The 17,100-nt window shown below is 40.5% G+C and overlaps 1 protein-coding gene across 1 annotated transcript in view; it reads right to left on the reverse strand.

The window, feature by feature from the left end:
• Positions 1 to 543: 543 nt before the first annotated feature.
• acsf3 (acyl-CoA synthetase family member 3) overlaps positions 544 to 17,100 on the reverse strand; it is a 39,092-nt gene continuing 22,535 nt past the window's right edge. The window contains exons 8-10 of the mRNA XM_059358639.1: positions 5,139 to 5,273; positions 4,235 to 4,346; positions 544 to 1,819 (exon numbers count right to left, since the gene is read on the reverse strand). Coding sequence (XP_059214622.1) covers positions 1,705 to 1,819; positions 4,235 to 4,346; positions 5,139 to 5,273 — 362 coding nt within the window. The 3' untranslated portion in view covers positions 544 to 1,704. The remainder of the gene's footprint in view (positions 1,820 to 4,234; positions 4,347 to 5,138; positions 5,274 to 17,100) is intronic.

A 17,100-nucleotide genomic window follows, 5' to 3' on the forward strand; every position in this document is an offset into this window, starting at 1 on the left:
TGTTAAAAAACCCTACACTAACTTTTCTTCCACGTCCTCATTTCTGTCATCCCTCTCTCTCTCTCTTCTACCAACTTTCTCAAGCCAGCACTTGTTAAGGCTCCAATCTGTCTGACAGTCCTGCTTTATATTTTTTTGCTCCTCTCTGTGGCTTTTTTCTTTCATCTCTTTGCGCACTCTGTGCCTATTCTGGCAGCGCGCCAGGGCTCATTCAAAAGGAGTCTTCACAGTCAAGTTGGTCCCGGTGCCACTGCAATCTGTTATGACTTGTGATGAAGACAGAAGAGGTGAAGTATGGGAGAAATGGAGATGAGAAAGGATGAGAGGTGAGAAGAGCGAGCAGAGCGAGAGGGTTAGTCAGATGGAGTGCGGGGCATCCAGCTGTGGTGTTGTGCCTTGCTAGAGAATCCGCCTTCAGGCTCTCATCACACCTGTGTAACCACAGCTGCACAGACACACACACACATGAACAGAGAAAACAAGTGTGACAACATAGTACTTCAAGAAAAAGTAGCAAATGAAAATAACTCCAAAACACTTCAGTTTCTATTTTATAAAACTTTTTAATATGCAAATAAACAGAATCTGTTATTTCAAGTGTGTGTGCAATGATCAGGACCTCATATGAATAGTGATTTCCACTGATCAGATTTCTTCATGTCTCCCTGCTCGAACATCACAATGTCCTTTATTTAGTTCGCTGCAGGTGTAATTAACTATGATTCTATACAGTACATCAGTCAAACACCAAAATTCATCCCGTATTATCTGATCAAACCATTTTCACCAGTAAAACATCAGAATATAGCAATAAGAGCTCAAATCAACCTTCACCAACAGGTACCGCTGTGTTGTGAAGAAGCAAACATGACTTCTGTTACACTATGAAAGGACCTAGGCCTAAACTAGAGGTAGAAAATGGCATTGTGATGTAATGGCATAATGGGTTTTTATTTATTTTTTCATTTATTTCTTTGAGAGTGTCATTAATTTGTTAAAAGTGGATGCCATATCCTGGAGAGTCTCTCATATCTACTGTTTTTCTCTTTTTGCTGCCATTAGGGAGGCATTTCCTTTCCTTTTTTCTTAGATTTGAGCGTACTTTAACATGTGTCCAGTGTGAAACTACTAAACCTGCTTAGAATTAACACAGAATGCATAACAGAAATGGGACAACTGCAATCCCTATAAAAGTGGGTCAAATTAGATGACAAAATAATTTACAACACTTGACAATCTCTTAGATATTATATTATTATTACCTGTCACATCCATGTTGGCTCATTTGCATTTTTAACCACTAAGCGGACAGCACCATTTTTGATTCCTAATTTAGACTTTTTCTTGATCAATTCTGTTGCAATTTTGATACACATTTGGTGTAGTTCTGTTTCATATTGCCTCAATAAATCACATACCAAAGTGATGATTTCCAGACCTCTCTTACACAGTAAGTGATAAACAATGCTTGGCAAAATTGGAATTCAGTGTAATAGAATTACCTTTGCGGCAGTGTTTATAGTTGTGATTAAGTTACCTCCGAGTTAAGTGATTTTCCATGAGGTGTTTTTCCATTACTCTGTATTTCCTGCGTACACTTTTCTGTGATGTTTATCTGATTAAGGGTCAGCTGGAGACCGCCAGGACATCTGCAGTTCCTTAACCAGGATCCTGTATGTTGTCATACATATCGAAATGGTTCAGTCATGGGAAGAAGTGTCGCAGGAGGTCCTTCTTGTTGACCTTGCCCATCTGATTCCTTGGCATCTCCTCCACCACCAGCAGGCCTGTGGGGATGATGTAGGGCGCCATGTGCTCCCTGCCATAAACACTGATGTTAAAACACTGAAGACACTTTATTGCAGAGTGGAAGATAAACATAGACAGACGTGCACAACTGCACACACACCAATGATCAGTGTGCACACATGGATGGGAATATGCACAAGCTCACATATGCAACAACGGGGAAAAAAAAAACAAAAAACCAAAAAACAATTGTAAAACAAAGGCTAGCCCTGTGGCAGAGTAGTCGAGATAAGAAAAGAAATGTCCTTCATACACTCTGCAGCTCTCCTCCCTAATATCCCCAATTCGCCTTCCAGACACAGACAATTCCCTTCCTACAAAACAATATAATCACTGTGAGATGAAATAAAAAAAAACAAATAATAAAAGGAAAAACAGAAGGCTGGGATAATTAAAAGTGTTTTATTTTTTCGGTTTTGAGTGCACGGTTGTTACGTCAAGTCTTGAAGCCTGGAGCTTTTCTATTATCTCCTAACCTAGTTTGTTTGTTTGTTTGTGCCTCTGTGTGTGTGTGTGTGTGTGTGTGTGTGTGTGTGTGTTTGTGAGTTCCTGTGTGCATGCTTGTGGTGCCAGTGAGCATAATGACTCATACTGCTGCCATCAAACACTCCTTTCAGCAGATGTCTCCGTCTCTCTGACTCAGTGAGTAAAGTGTGAGTGAGTATATGTGCGTACATACACATCTCTGTAATGGGGCTTGCTCGTGTCACCAATTTCTCCAGGGCAGTGCGTTTGTGTGTGTGCGTACGTTCGAGGCATTGTGGGGCGCAGAGGGTGTGACAGAGATTCAGACTGACAGCTGAAGCCAGGGCACTGAAGAGTGAGCATCCATCTACTTGTTTATGTCTCATTTTATCTCCCTCTCTCTCTTCCCTACACCGTGGCCTTAGCAGTGGGCTGTGTGCTGGCAGTGCCTGTCTGCTGGCAGCACCCCTGGCTGCAAACACTGTGTGTAAGAGAGTGTGTGTGCATGTGTGTGTGTGTGTGTGTGCAAGTGTGTGTGTTAACCTGGGACACAAGCAGCAGTGGTAATCCACCACGCTGGACCAGCAGGCCACAGCAGTAGGAACTAAAAACCCCCACACCATATGGGGCCCACAGCCGTGACACTCACACACACACATATATACACTCTTGCACACACACACACACACATACAGAACTCAGAGATGTTAATAAATGATAGTGGTGGCAAGTAGAAAGATAGTGTAGAAGACAGAAACAGATGGTGGAAAGTGAGGAGAAAAAAAGTGGACAAATGGATTTGACAAAATTCTGTGTCGGGGGTGGGTAAAAAAAGGATAAAAAAAAAAAAAAAAGCAGTGTTTGTGCCTTCAGTCACTCAAAAGCGAAGGCCTGCATGTCACCACCAACTGTCTGTGTTCAACAAAATAAACTATACTGACATTTAGAAAGGGCAGAAAAAAATAAACTGTTAGCACGTAAGACAAAGCCAATCATTTGTTCACTTCCTCCATATCTTCCTCTTTTTCATCTCCTGTCTTTCCTTCAGCTCCCCTCATTAGTCCATCTCTGGCCTCTCTTTCTCTCACATCCCTTGCTATTGATCTGAGGACTCCGGGGCCGGTCGCTGGGGATGTGTGTGCTGAACTGCAGAGTCTGCATTAGGAGCCTTCATTTGTTTACCACAAGACTGACAAAGACTTGTGGAAATTGTCTTCTTGAATCAGCGTTATAACATTTAACGAAGACAGGGTCAGCCTCATCATGGTGCTCTTTTTGTGTTTTGTTTTTGTGAATTAAGAGCAGTGGATTGGCGGTAAGTTATTTAGGTCACTGCCTCAACTTGCGGTACAAATTGGAGACCACCTACTGCTAAAAAGTTTACTATGAGAAAGATTTTATAAAGTAATAAACTTTACTAACTGGACTTTTTTCAAGCAGTGCTGCTGTCTATCTGAACACAACAGTGGACTGAAGGATTCAGGTTTATGCCTTTGTGTTTCCGAGCATCTTTCCCACTTGACCAAAAAACCCACTGGCTTTTTGGTCTGCCCTCTAAAGAGGAAACATGACAACATGCCTATAAAGGTCAGCCAGGAGTCATAAAACAGTGTCATTAATTAAACATCAAAAAGCAAGTAAACACAAAAGATTATCTTGCTGAAAGTCACAGTAACTTGCCCTAAGATTTTCACAATGCTACATTTTAAACTTCGATGAATAAAAAAATGATACTGAATAACTCTTTTCTTCCCACAGCAAAAAGAAAAAAGTTCAAAGTCCCAGACACACAAAAGAAAGAAAAGAAAGTCACTGAAAACATACCGACACACATTGTTTCTCCTGTGCAACCTTGGGTTGAAAACTGCAAATCTGCTTTTCTTTCCTTTCTTTTCTTTTCGTAGCTTCACTACCTTAGATACTACTGAATGTGGAATGTCAATACTTTTGACAACCTTACCTTGCCCAAATTTTCAACTCTTCCAGTGTCATAGTCTGCCCATTCCTTAGCTGTACCACTGCAGTGACTTTTTGACCCCAAGTGGCATCTGGGGACCCGATCACAGCCACATCTGCAGGGTTAGAAATCACACAAGACCAACATGTTAGGTTTCAACTGCCTGAAATATATAATTTTCCAGCACATGGCTTTATGTTAGGTAAATGTCACATTACATTGGTTTAAAAATCTAACAATACTTGTGTTGAAATTGTAGTCCTTTTTCCAGATACATAAGACGACTTGTCTTTCTCCTAAAGTTATTTTTTTGTATGTTTAGGATCATTGTCCTCCAATGGGGGATTGCATACTGTATTAAAAGAGCCTTAAGTGTAGTCCTCAAAGTCCTCTTTTACCACTTTAATTCAATGTGCTAACAAGCCAATACAATGAAAAATACTGTAGAACTTTCCAGCAGGTGTCTCACCTTTTGGTTTTGTTTTCATTTAATTGCTAGTCAGGACTGGTACACCTTGCCGGTGAGTAGCTGCAGACTAGCATGGTTGGTGTTTAAATATCATATGAAGGAGTGTATAATTTCATTCATTAATTCTGGGTTTTTTGTGTTTATGTTTGCATTACAGGTATACAACCTAATCAACGTCACTATTTTCTAATTAACGCCACTAATAAGCTAACTAGCGGTAGGCTATCGTAGTGTAGCAGCTACCCTGTGTGTGGATGCTTGTTGTGTATGTGGACTTAATAAAAATCATAAAAGTGACTGGAGTGGAGTGGACCGTACCTGTCCCGATAACCCTTCCAGAGGGGAGTTTATTAAACTAAAGGAGATAGATTAGTGAAAGTTTGGACAAATACAACCCTGTTCTTCTTTTTACAGCCTCAAACTGTCCAGTGCTCTTACCCATGATGTCGGGGTGAGCCAGCAGGTGACGCTCCACCTCGAGCGCACTGATCTTGTAGCCACCGCTCTTGATGATGTCGACACTAGTGCGGCCCAAAATCCAATAAACACCGTCTCTATAGGCCGCTGTGTCACCTGAAAGACACATCCATGCAAGGAGATAGGCAGAACAAAATTATTAAGAAAAATGGATGGATTAATTGAGAGAAATGTTGAATTTACTTTGTATTTTTAAACAAGACAAAGAGCTCTGCAATGGTGCTTTGAGCTAAACGCTGGTGTCAGCATGATAACATGCTCACAATGGCAGCGGGATAAACAACCTGCTTGTGTTGATACAGGAAAGATCTAGTAATTGCATAAGTCATTCGGATTCCTTAACAAACTGTTAAGGCGAATAATGGAAGATCCTGTTACGAAAACTAAAATAAATATCTAAAAAAAGTAATTAGTAAAAAAATTCACAGTAATCAATTCAATAGTTGTTGAGATATTTCACCAACCAGAAATTTGCCATTTATTGTTTTTTTAGTTACATTGATGAAGCACAATCAGCAGCTTCTCAGCTTATTCTAATAATTCTTTTATTCTCTTTTATTACTTGAAGCATATTGTGAGCGGTGCTTGCCACAGGACAACCAAATACACTTTTATTGAAGTGAATGGTTTCACAACAACTTTTGGGTATGTGGGGGGAAAATCGAGGTGAAAACCAATTAAACTGAACAAAAAAACAGCACATAGTAGAAACATTCATACAGGAATGTAGGGTAATGAAACTTGGTTGAATACAAGGTGTCCATGTATGTGTGTGTGTGTATGTGCGTGTGTGTGTGTGTGTGTGTGTGTGTGTGTAAGCATGCCTGTGTGTTTGAGACAGAGAAAGTCAGAGTGCAGTGAATGGATGAGTGTTTAAGATCCCCCCACATCATCCTCCAGACACACGCCCTACACACACACACACTATCTCACACACACACACACACACACACACACATAGGTGTCTGGGGGACAGGTGTGGGGGAGGATGAGTACAGTATGTGGGATGAGGGTCTCAGCTGGGCCCGGGGATGACGAGCAGAGGAAATGGGTCAGTATGGATGAGTGGAGAAAGACGGAGAGGGAGAAAAATGGACAGAGGAGGGAAGGAGCGGAGAGAGGAAAAGCAGGAACAGGAAGGTGTCCTTTTGGATTATTACAGGTGGTGTGTCCGCAGCTGCGGCCGAGGAGTGAATGGATGTGTGTGTGTGTGTGTGTGTGTGTGTGTGTGTGTGTGTGTGTGTGTGTGTGTGTGTGTGTGTGTGTGTGTGATGAGGTTGTAGTTAAGGTTGAATGAAGGTGTAGTCCTGAAAGGTCAACAAAGGTCAAGGATAAGAGCCACAGCTGTTGCTACATTTTGTCTGAGAAACAAAAGAATCTTTCTTTTTTACTCATAATTTGTCCTTAATCTCATCTATCTATAAAAGCAAGAAGCGTCTGTGTTTGTGTGTGTGTGGATGTGTGTCTATACCAGGGATGGGCAACTTAAATGCTGTAGGGGGCCACAATTTTTCATGGACACTACCACAGGGCAACATATAGGACCGGGCACTTAACCAGATATGATGAAACTGTAATTTTAAATATGTTTACAGTGCAGTAACTTAACATATTTCATGCTCAAATGCATGTTTAACAGTTTAAATAGGAATACAAAAGGTTTGAAGCAAATAAAAAATAACCACTTACTGTGATTCCTTTTTTTCAGTGCAAGAACAGCAGAACAACATTAATCGCACAAAGTAATTTTGTGCATTTTTACACTGCACTTTTAAGATTTCATGCTCAAATGCATGTAGTTGTACTGAGGGCCACTTCAAGTGAGGGTCTCCAGTTGCCCATCCCTGGTCTAGGGCATATCTCTCTGACCGTTAGTCAGACTGATCTCAGATTTCGTATGTGGCTTGTGCATGGCACGAAGGTGTGCATCCTCGATTTTGAAGATTTTTGAATTCATTTTTTCAAAATATCATTATTTACGTAGGAGGTGTTGCGCCATTGCACTGTTTCCAATCGGACGCCTTTTAGGGGAGCTCCGCCCCATTGTGTGATAGGCCTACACCTGGTCAGTAACACAATTCACTCTGGATTTCCACCCTGACTCATCTCATCTGTAAGTCTATTTAGCCTACCTATCTTTAGGAGTTTTAAAGTGCGCTACAAGGTTCAATGTATAGTGCTGGATGGTGTGTGTACCATATGAAAACTAAGTGTTTTATGGAGTCGCAGACATTGTAGTGTGGCATGTAATGTATGAATACATACTTCCTACAGGCACTGCACTATTTTGTTAAAATAATTATAAAAAAAGGAGAAATTTGTATCATAAACCCAGTATCGTGAAATGTATTAAATCATGAGTTGAGTGTATCGTTATACCCCGAACTATGACTTTAAATTTAATGGTTACATTAATACATAAAATGCAATACAAAACAGACATACTCTACAATATAGATGAACTTATAAATACTGTGGTCCTGGTACTGCCCTACTAGCAGCCTTTCCACTAGGTTAAGCTGTGTGACTTTGCAGACACTATATCACAAAAAAGTCTCCACCTGAAATATGGAATCAATAACAGAAAAGGACTGGCTCTGCCTCACCGAGAACAAACACGACGAAGCATTTTAGGAGAAGAATTATATTTTGATGGTGGTCTGTTTTTACTGCCATCTTCCGTCTGTCCTCTCCTTCATCATTTAATCTTATTTGTTCTCTACCCTTACCCTGTATCCCTCTATCCATCTTACATTTTAGTCCACTTTTTCAGTGTCAGCCAAACACACACAACTATGTTTTTTTTATTTCTTTTTTTTTTTGTCCCATCCTTGCCCTCCATTTTTTCCCCCTCACTACCTCTGGAGCATCTCTCATCACATCTCCTGTTTCCTTCGCTCCACCTATCTTCCCTGTCTCTTCTTCCCCCTCTTGCCTCTCTGCTTCAGCATCAATAGAGGGCCCATCTGTTCCCATACATCACGCACTTCATTTCAGTTTATTAGCTGGGATAAATCATAAATATTTCATTATACATCACGGGCGGCTGTCGCCTGCACACCGACAATTTATCACCGCTGCCCTCTCTGCCGGCTTGCCACGGCGGCTATAAGCTTTCCAGTCTATTAAACAAGATTGATACAGTGTGTAAATTTAGATATTGGGAATTTCTTCACAGACCACTGCTCCGCACTGATAGGCCAGGGTGGCAGGGGAGGAGAGGGAGGATGGAGGGAGAGGGGGAGATAGCAGGAGTCGGGGAGTAGAGGAGCTTGGTTGGGTGTTAACACCACTAACAGGGTAGTTACAGTTTCTCTCATTCTCCTCCTCTTTTGGATAAGAGGGAAAAAAGAAAATAAACCGTAGGAATAATTTAGTTACAGCTATGTCGCTCTATCATCTTATGCAAATAGATATGGGGGAAAAGAGCAGTTTACATGCACATTGATAAGCTGTTAGTGTGTCCTGTGTGCGTGTGTATGCATGAGCTGAAACTAATAAAAAATACGATAAAATTCGTCCATTTGTCTGCAAATGTTTTAAGCGCGGAGGAAGGAAACGCCATTAATGAGGCAATGTTTGACAAAAGGGTTGAAAAGAATCAGACAACATACTTGAATTGAGTTTGAAGTACTTATACAGGACTCTTTGACCTTGTCTCTTTGAGGAGGAGGAAATAACGAGGGGAAGAACAGCATGTTTGGAGAGATGCACAAGTGGGAATAGTGATTGGAGAACAGACTGATAAAAGAGGAAAGAAGGGCGGGAGAGAGATTGTTGGGAACTGTGTTACTAGGACGCACACGCACACACAGGCTTGAACACATACACACATTCATACTGCATGTGCACACATCGTACATACATACACACACAGGCACACAAACACTACTTCAGGCATCAGAGACTCTCTGCCATTATGTGTTATGGCGTCGGAGGCAGATATGGCCGAATGGCTTTCTTAATTAAAACGATAAGAAGCCTAATTGCACTGGGCTTTCATCTCATTCTGAGGCATTAAAGAAAGTGAAGGCACACAGTGTGGAAAAAAAAGAAATAAAAACAGATCAAGACTTCAACTGGAGGATGGAGGGCAGAGTAAAACTTCCATCATGTCTTTCAGAAAACAAGAAAATGTCATTAGCTGGCTCTGCAGAAAACTTCATTCTGTTCCAGCGTAATTTGAATTTTTTTTAAATGAACACTCAATTATTTTAAGCCATTAATTATCATTTAACTTAACAGGAAAACACAACATTGTGCAGAGAAGTGTGTTATCAACACTTTTTAAAATTCCAGCTGCAGCAGTTTTTCAGAGAAACACAAAATTGCCTTAAGAGGAATTTCCGCTCGAGTGTGACATTTTAACATTTCAGCTGGTGATTGGCCTTCATTCCTGCTCACATCTTTTCAGTTACTCAAAGAAGTCGACATCCGTGTCATTCTTGACAGTTTCAAAGGTAAACCAAGCATATAGTACTGAACAAGAGGAAAATAAGAGGAGAAATATAAATTGTCTGCAGTAAGAAGGGACCAGCCAGTTAAAAAAGTAAAATATATTATATATCATGTTGCCTCCATACTGCATAATCTTTTAACTAGAAGGTAATATTTAACCAAATTCCCAACACAAGAAACACACAATACTGTATACTAATATATTTTATGTTTACAGGTGCATCTCAATAAATTAGAATATCATGTAAAAGTCATTTTCCAATAGTTCAAGTCAAATAGTCCCAACCAAGTATTGAGTCATATAGATGGACATACTTTTCAGAGGCCAACATTTCCATATTAAACATACTTTTTAAAATTGGTCTTTTGTAATATTACTTTTTTTGAGACACTGAATTTTAGGTCTTCATTAAATGTAAGCCATAATCATTATAATTAGAAGAAATTAAATAAATTAAGACATGAAATGTTTCATTCTCTGTGTAATGGATCTATATAATGTGTTATTTCCACTTTTTGAATAGAACTACTGACATAAATAAACTTTTCTATCATATTCTAATTTATTAAGACGCACCTGTATGTGTATTTTTCTCAGGCAAAAGCCAATGGCATTTTTCCATTTGTGGCAAACAAAGGAACACGCTTTGTTCAGCAAGCGAATCTTCACAACTTTTATGATTTTTCAAAAGCTTAGCCTGGTAATGCCAAATCTCACTAATTCATATTAGTCTGGAACCTCTCAGTTTTTATATTTCCAAGCTGTATATTCATTGAGTGCAGGCCACAATGGCCCGAATAGGTCTAGAACCAATCAGAGCAAGACACATGACCCCCAATCAATCGGAGCAAGGAAGCAGGTGATGTAGAGCTGAGTGACACATGCAATTTTGGGGGGTACTTGGTCCATTTTCAAGCAGGAAAAACATGGCGGCCTGTCACAAACCTTCTCAAATTACAGATAAAACATTTGAGGCAAGAAATATGCAATGCACAAACAGAATCTTGATTCATAATATATCAGCGGCGCCTAGTTCGACAGCTGCGCTCAACGTCAGTCATCCTCCCAAACCTCACATGAGATCAGTGGTGGAATGTGACTACATTTACTCAAGTACTGTAAGTACAATTTTAGGGTACTTGTACTTTATTTGAGTATTTCCATTTATGTAACTTTATACTTGTACTACATTGTGGATGCACTTTTTACTCCACTACATTTAGAGACAGATCAAATAAAACATGAGATCGGCAAATTGGACTTGTTTCCAGACTAAAAAAAGCTAGCATTAGGCTAACGAACTTCACCATAGTTAAATGACTTCAACGTTGCCACCACTACATTGACAATGATAATAATGCCACATCTGCAGCTTCATTTAGACTGTGGGTCTCAAACTCGCGGCCCTCAAACTAGTGGCCCTCACCTTGATATGAAAGTTTAATGTGAGTTTTATATGAATGGCACTTTTCTTTTTATTTAGTGTCATTTTGTGTCTGTTTTTGGTAATTTTGTGTCTTTTTCTAATAATTTTGTGTAGTTTTTTTTTAGTAATTTTGTGTATTTTTGGGGTCTTTGGTGTCTTTTTTTGGTCATTTTGTGTCTTTTTAAAGTAATTTAGTGTTATATCAGTCATTTTGTGTCTTTTTTTAGTAATTGTGTCTTTTTTTGGCAATTTTGTGTCTTTTTTGAGTAATTTAGTTTTTTTTCCTGTCATTTTGATACTGCCTCCAGCTGCCCCCAGGTATCTGAGTTTGAGACCCCTGATTTAGATTTCTTGTTCTAAAAGACGTGGAAAAACTTCACAATTAAGGAGTGAACTGTTTTGTCGTAGAACAAAAGATTAAAATCTCTTAAGCTTGTGTTTACCACAGACATATTTTGAACCAAAATACGATCCAAAAAACCTTCGAGAGGAGGGAACCGGAAGTGCAAAAAAAGGCAAACTCATTTCCGTGTTTTAGGCCTCATGCAACACTCTGATGTTTAGTTACATGACAAACTGTGATGCAGGTAAGATCCCTCTCGCTGCAGCAGGCTGTTGGCTCTTTACCTATCAAACAAACTGTTTGCCTCTCTCCCCGAGTACCCACTCATCACACTCTCAGAGCTGGCAGTGAAGCAGCATGGGAGCTCCACAGTAATGAAACCATTTCTGTTGCCTCAGAACATGTGAGCTTTGATTTGACAAGATATAAAAGTATGCATTGGATATTTTCAATGCTTTCTTCAAATCGTGCATTGCTGTAATTATTGGTTTAGTAGTGGTTGTATGGGTTTTTGCAAAAATGAAATCTTAGGGACCTTGGTCCACACAACTATTCAAAACTATGAAGACACACACATAGGGCCTCATTCATGAAACGTGAGCAGAACGAATTTGTGTGTAAACCGTTCGCAGACGGAAATTTACGTGCATCTCCGCATTCATCAATATTTTAGTAGCTCCGATCTTTTCGTAGCTACTAACAAAATCTACACATGCTGCTGACCACACGTAGTGCTTGTGTAAATTTAAGAACGCATATAAATAATGCTCGTCACTGTTGGAAATTACAATTTTAATTCATAATGCGTTCTGTTATGTACACAATACGCAGATGCCTTTGAAACATGTGATATAAACATGGCAAACGATTAAAAATATAACATATTTAGTTAAATTAGTTGGCAATTGGCGGGATTAAGATTCAGATTAAACTCATAATTGTGAATTATCTATGTAAATTGACGCATCCTGCCTGCAGTTCTCAGAGGTATCATTAAATTAATGCCAGAGTATATCCAATTTCCATACGGCGCACAACGGCAGACAGAAGTAATGCAGGGGTTCAGCGCAGTTGCAAACATGCCAGGTGTTATCGGTGCCATAGACTGCACACACGTACGCATCAAGGCTCCATCCGGTGATGCATTTGCTTACATTAACCGGAAAAACTTTCATTCCGTGAATGTGCAACTGATCTGTGACGCAAAGTGTGTGTTGTTAAACGTTGTGGCACGGTGGCCCGGTGGGACGCATGACGCATTCATCCTGCGTAATTGCGCAGTTGGCACGCGTTTGGAGGATGGAGCTGTGAGAGACGGCTGGCTCATTGGTAAGAATATAGCCTGCATAATCACATGTGTGTGTTATATATGGACTTACCTTTCTATATCCATAGGGGATAGGGGTTACCCACTGACGCCGTGGCTTATGACCCCACTGGCCAGCCCGCGGACACCACAGGAGCATACAATGAGGCGCACGCGGCTACTCGGGCCGTTGTAGAGCGCACCAACGGGGTATTTGGACTCTGAGCGTCCTCCTCCTGTGGCAGATGTACTTTTTTTCTGTGCGCTAATGCGTTTCTTTGCGTCAAGTTTAATGTCAAACCATTTACGTTTAACCTCGGACGTAGTTCTGTGCACTACAGAAACCACATTTACTGCGTCCGTCACCTCCCTCCACGCTTTCGCTTTGCCTGTCCCTGTCACACCACTACTAACAGATGAAAATAAAAAAATTTTTTGGACTCCACTTCTCCCAAAATAACTTCAATCTCCGCTTCGGAAAAATTCTTTTTTCTTTCTCGTTCTTTTTTTCTTTGTGCCATGACTGACAGGTTGACAGGATGCCTCTACACACCTCCTTATATGGTGGTCATTAGCAATTCATGGGCGGGGTTCATGCTAATTGCTGATTATCGGGAGCGCGCTGCCACCTTACGATGGATTGGCATTCATGATCATACACACGTGTTTACGATCAGATCTGAGTTTCCCGCGGCGTTCATGAATCCGGAGTAGGTTTTTAGTAGCGTAGGCTTTTATGTGCAAATCTACGCACAAATCTACTAACGTTTCATGAATGAGGCCCATAGTCTGGACATGTGTCTTTGCCTGGACAAAAAGTGTGTTCAAGAAAAGGGCAGAGTGTGACATATGACAAAGGCCAACATCACAAAAACACTTCAGCCTGTCTGCCAGTAGCGTCGCTGCTGGGGGTGTCGGGGAAAGAGAGAAGCGACTACAAATGCAGAAAAACATTTTTTTTCCATATTTTTCTGTGTGGAGGTGACAGAAGTCGTCTACTCGAACCTTCAAGCCCCGTAACAGATTTGTGCTGTGAGTGAAATAGATAGAAATAACTGTTAGGAGTGTTTGTAACCGAATGTGATTTGAGTCTGACCTTGATCTAAGTACCATGTACTTGTGTTTTGTGTGCCCACCACACTCAACCCTGGAGATGTGGCTGGCATGTAGCCTTCTGTAAAGTGCACACTTTGAGTGGTAAAATGAAAAAACATTTCCACATTCACATTGTCATGTCATTCTGGCTTTGACTTAGTGCACACTCAAACTCAGACTGCGGGATCTTAAGAAAAAGAGGAGGAGACACACTTTTATCCACGGGTATGTGGTGGTTAAAGAAAAAAATCCTGTAGCGAGCACTCAAGGGGGTGTTTTAAAGCGACTTTGAGTACCTTTAAAAGCGCTATATAAATCAAATGTGTTATTATTATCATTAAAAAAGAAAAGCTCTATCTGGACTAGTGCATTACAGAGATACACATAGCAGCACACACAATTCAATGTACCAATAAATGGTAATAACTAGAAAAAGATCCAAAAATGACCTGAAAATCTAATTTTATTATTTTAGTTTCAAAAGTTTACCATCAACAACCAAAACTCAAAAATATTTTTCCTCTTTAGAGAAACTATGTGACAGCCCTGTTGTGTTTATAGTCTCTCTGCACCAGCATCACTGAAGTGTTTATAGTGAGCTGGATGAGGAGATGCTTCTCCTCTGTGAGAAGGTACAAGTGGAGTCACGGTCTTTCACCGCGACCTAAACTCTCACACTGCGGGTTAAAGCCGAGTGTCCTCCACCGCTGTGGAGAGGAGAGCCTTATCTGCACACGGATGAAGAGAGGTGTAGATGCGAGTCGCGCCTCTTTTCAGAGTGACTGTAAACACTTAGCATATATGAATATTAATGTTCCACATTAAAGCCCTGATGCCTAGATGGAAGAGTTAATGAGGATAAATAACAGACAGCCAAGCAGTGAAATCTCAGCTCTGACATTATTCATCATCCTTAACTTTTGTCACAGCTCTTTTTTTAGTAATTAATATCGTACAAGAAAGCACTTTGCACTTGGATGAGTGATCTAATTTGTTTAATATAATGCAATTAAAGGAGCTTGAATTGCTTTATATTCGCGTTGCTGATTATATTCTGTGCTGGCTCGCCTCTCCACCACCAGATAACAAGCTGAACTTGAGGATTGATGTCTGTCTCAGATCTGCCATGTTCATCAAGCAAACTACTTAACTGCCGTTTACATGCTCCTTCTCTGCACTGAATCACACAAATCTGATCATCAGCCGAGACACATCGACTCCAGAAAACAGCCGTCGATTGTAAAAACCTGAACGCCAGATTTCAAAACTCAAATTAGTTTTGCTTTTGAAAGGATAAATATAAGTTTTCCCCCAGAAAAGTGTTGTTTTAAGGCTTTCTGGAGGGAAATATATACAGAAAACAATGTGGCAGCTGCCTCACAAGTTAGTGCCTAACATGAATCAGTGTTTAACTACATTTACCAGCAACTGGTATTAATAAAACCACCGTGTGTTGACACCTTGGCAGTAAATGTTACAGGGATGGCTGGTTTGAACTAAGTGCTCGGAGCATGGGGTGTTGGTGAATCCCACAGGGAGCTCTGACATTGAAGTTAGGAGGACATAATATGACCTGGGGTGAAATATGACATTGGGAACAAAGAGAGGGATGGAGGCAGGGAAGAGAAGAGCGCAGCTGGGAGCAAAAGAGCGATGCACAAATGACTAGTGATGGCTCCGCAGGATGTGAGCCACACTTCTGTTTGTCTGTCTGTGGAGAATTCACCCTGCAGACCTGAAGCTCACCTTTACAGCTGGGGTTACATCTCCCCCAGTCGCAAAAGCACACTAACTCATATAACAAGAGGATGCACACACACATTCTCAATTGAACGTGTTTTAACACTTGTGCTTTGTCAAATGAAACATCTGTTCGAGACTGAAATGCACTAACAAACAGTATGCTCATGATATAAGCCAACAGATGCATCCTAGAATACTTGTGGAAATCCCTTTAACAACAACATCTTAACTTGCAACCAAATATCATTTTGCCACATTTATTTCTTATTCTGGCTTTCACAGTAATCATTCGAATTGCACAAGCAGGTTCTGTGGGAACAAGCAATTAGGAGTGAAACCGAGGTAAAACGACAAAGATTTCACCCCCTTGTTAACTTTTCTGCCTCTGAGCCCGAGTCTCTCCAAGTTAATCATATAAATAATTTAACATCAGATAAGGCAGGGTTAATAGTTAGCCCCCAAACACAGCTTCCGCTAAATCGCTAATGCCTAAGCTTCCCTCTCTTCCCATAAGTCCTTATTAATTTATGTATTCATACATTTATTTATGTTTTTTTTTTCAGAACATCAGAATTCATTCTGGGTGGAGTACCAGGCTCTCTTCAGCACAGACTAAACCCAGAATCTACTGCACCAATTTGAGTTTATCTCTCACTCTTTTCTCCTCTTTGTTGCCTCCAGCATGCCGTATTTATGTGTACATCAAATCCAGCAACAAAAACTTGTCAACTTGAGCCGAGCTTATATTGTAGCCCTGGACAGCAGACACACTTTACTGTAGAACGAGCACAAAAAGAGGGTTAAAAAAGGCGAGAGGGGATCAATGTGCTGCGAGATGTTTGTGAAGATGAGCGGAAAGAGAGAGCACTCAGGAGAAGGTGACAGCTTCTCTATAGAGCTGCCAGTCATGCTGCACAGCTCCCGCTCGCACTAGAGAAGACACCTCTGGCCAGCTGAGAAGATATTGATCTAAACTCAAACGCTCCTTCTCCACTTCTAACACTCCATTTTCCCTTTCTCTCCCTTTGTCTCCTCTTCCTATTGGCCTGTCAGTCTCCCCTCTTAGCTTTATGCTCTTCTCAGAATTCATCTTCCATTCTGTGTCAGCCACACGCTGCAAACAGAATCGTTTTTTTAAGACATTTCCAACTGCAAACCCTTTATTTTTTTTTCCATTTCAGGCCAATGCAGTTCTGCTGGCTGATTGAACAAAATGCACTTTTTAGGTCATGAATGTTGTAGCATGAAGTGCTTTATTTCGCCTAGCTTTGGATAACAGGGACGAACACGACTCTCTGCAGCAGCACTTACATCAACCTGTTATTTTAGTGCAAATGTCAGAAAGATATTGCAAAAAAAAGTTTTTAGACTTGCCTGAGGTAGAAATGTTTTTATATTGACAAAAAGAAAAAGCTGGGTTTAAAAAGTGAAACTATCAGTAAGGTTGAAGAATATTCTAACCTACTCCTTGTGAGTATATTGACTGCCGTGTTTGTGATTTTTGAGACACATATATTGATCAACACCCACTGTTAAACAACATAGATTATG

The sequence above is a fragment of the Centropristis striata genome, chromosome 2, assembly GCF_030273125.1.
Source record: "Centropristis striata isolate RG_2023a ecotype Rhode Island chromosome 2, C.striata_1.0, whole genome shotgun sequence".
NCBI classification, from domain to species: Eukaryota; Metazoa; Chordata; class Actinopteri; order Perciformes; family Serranidae; genus Centropristis; species Centropristis striata.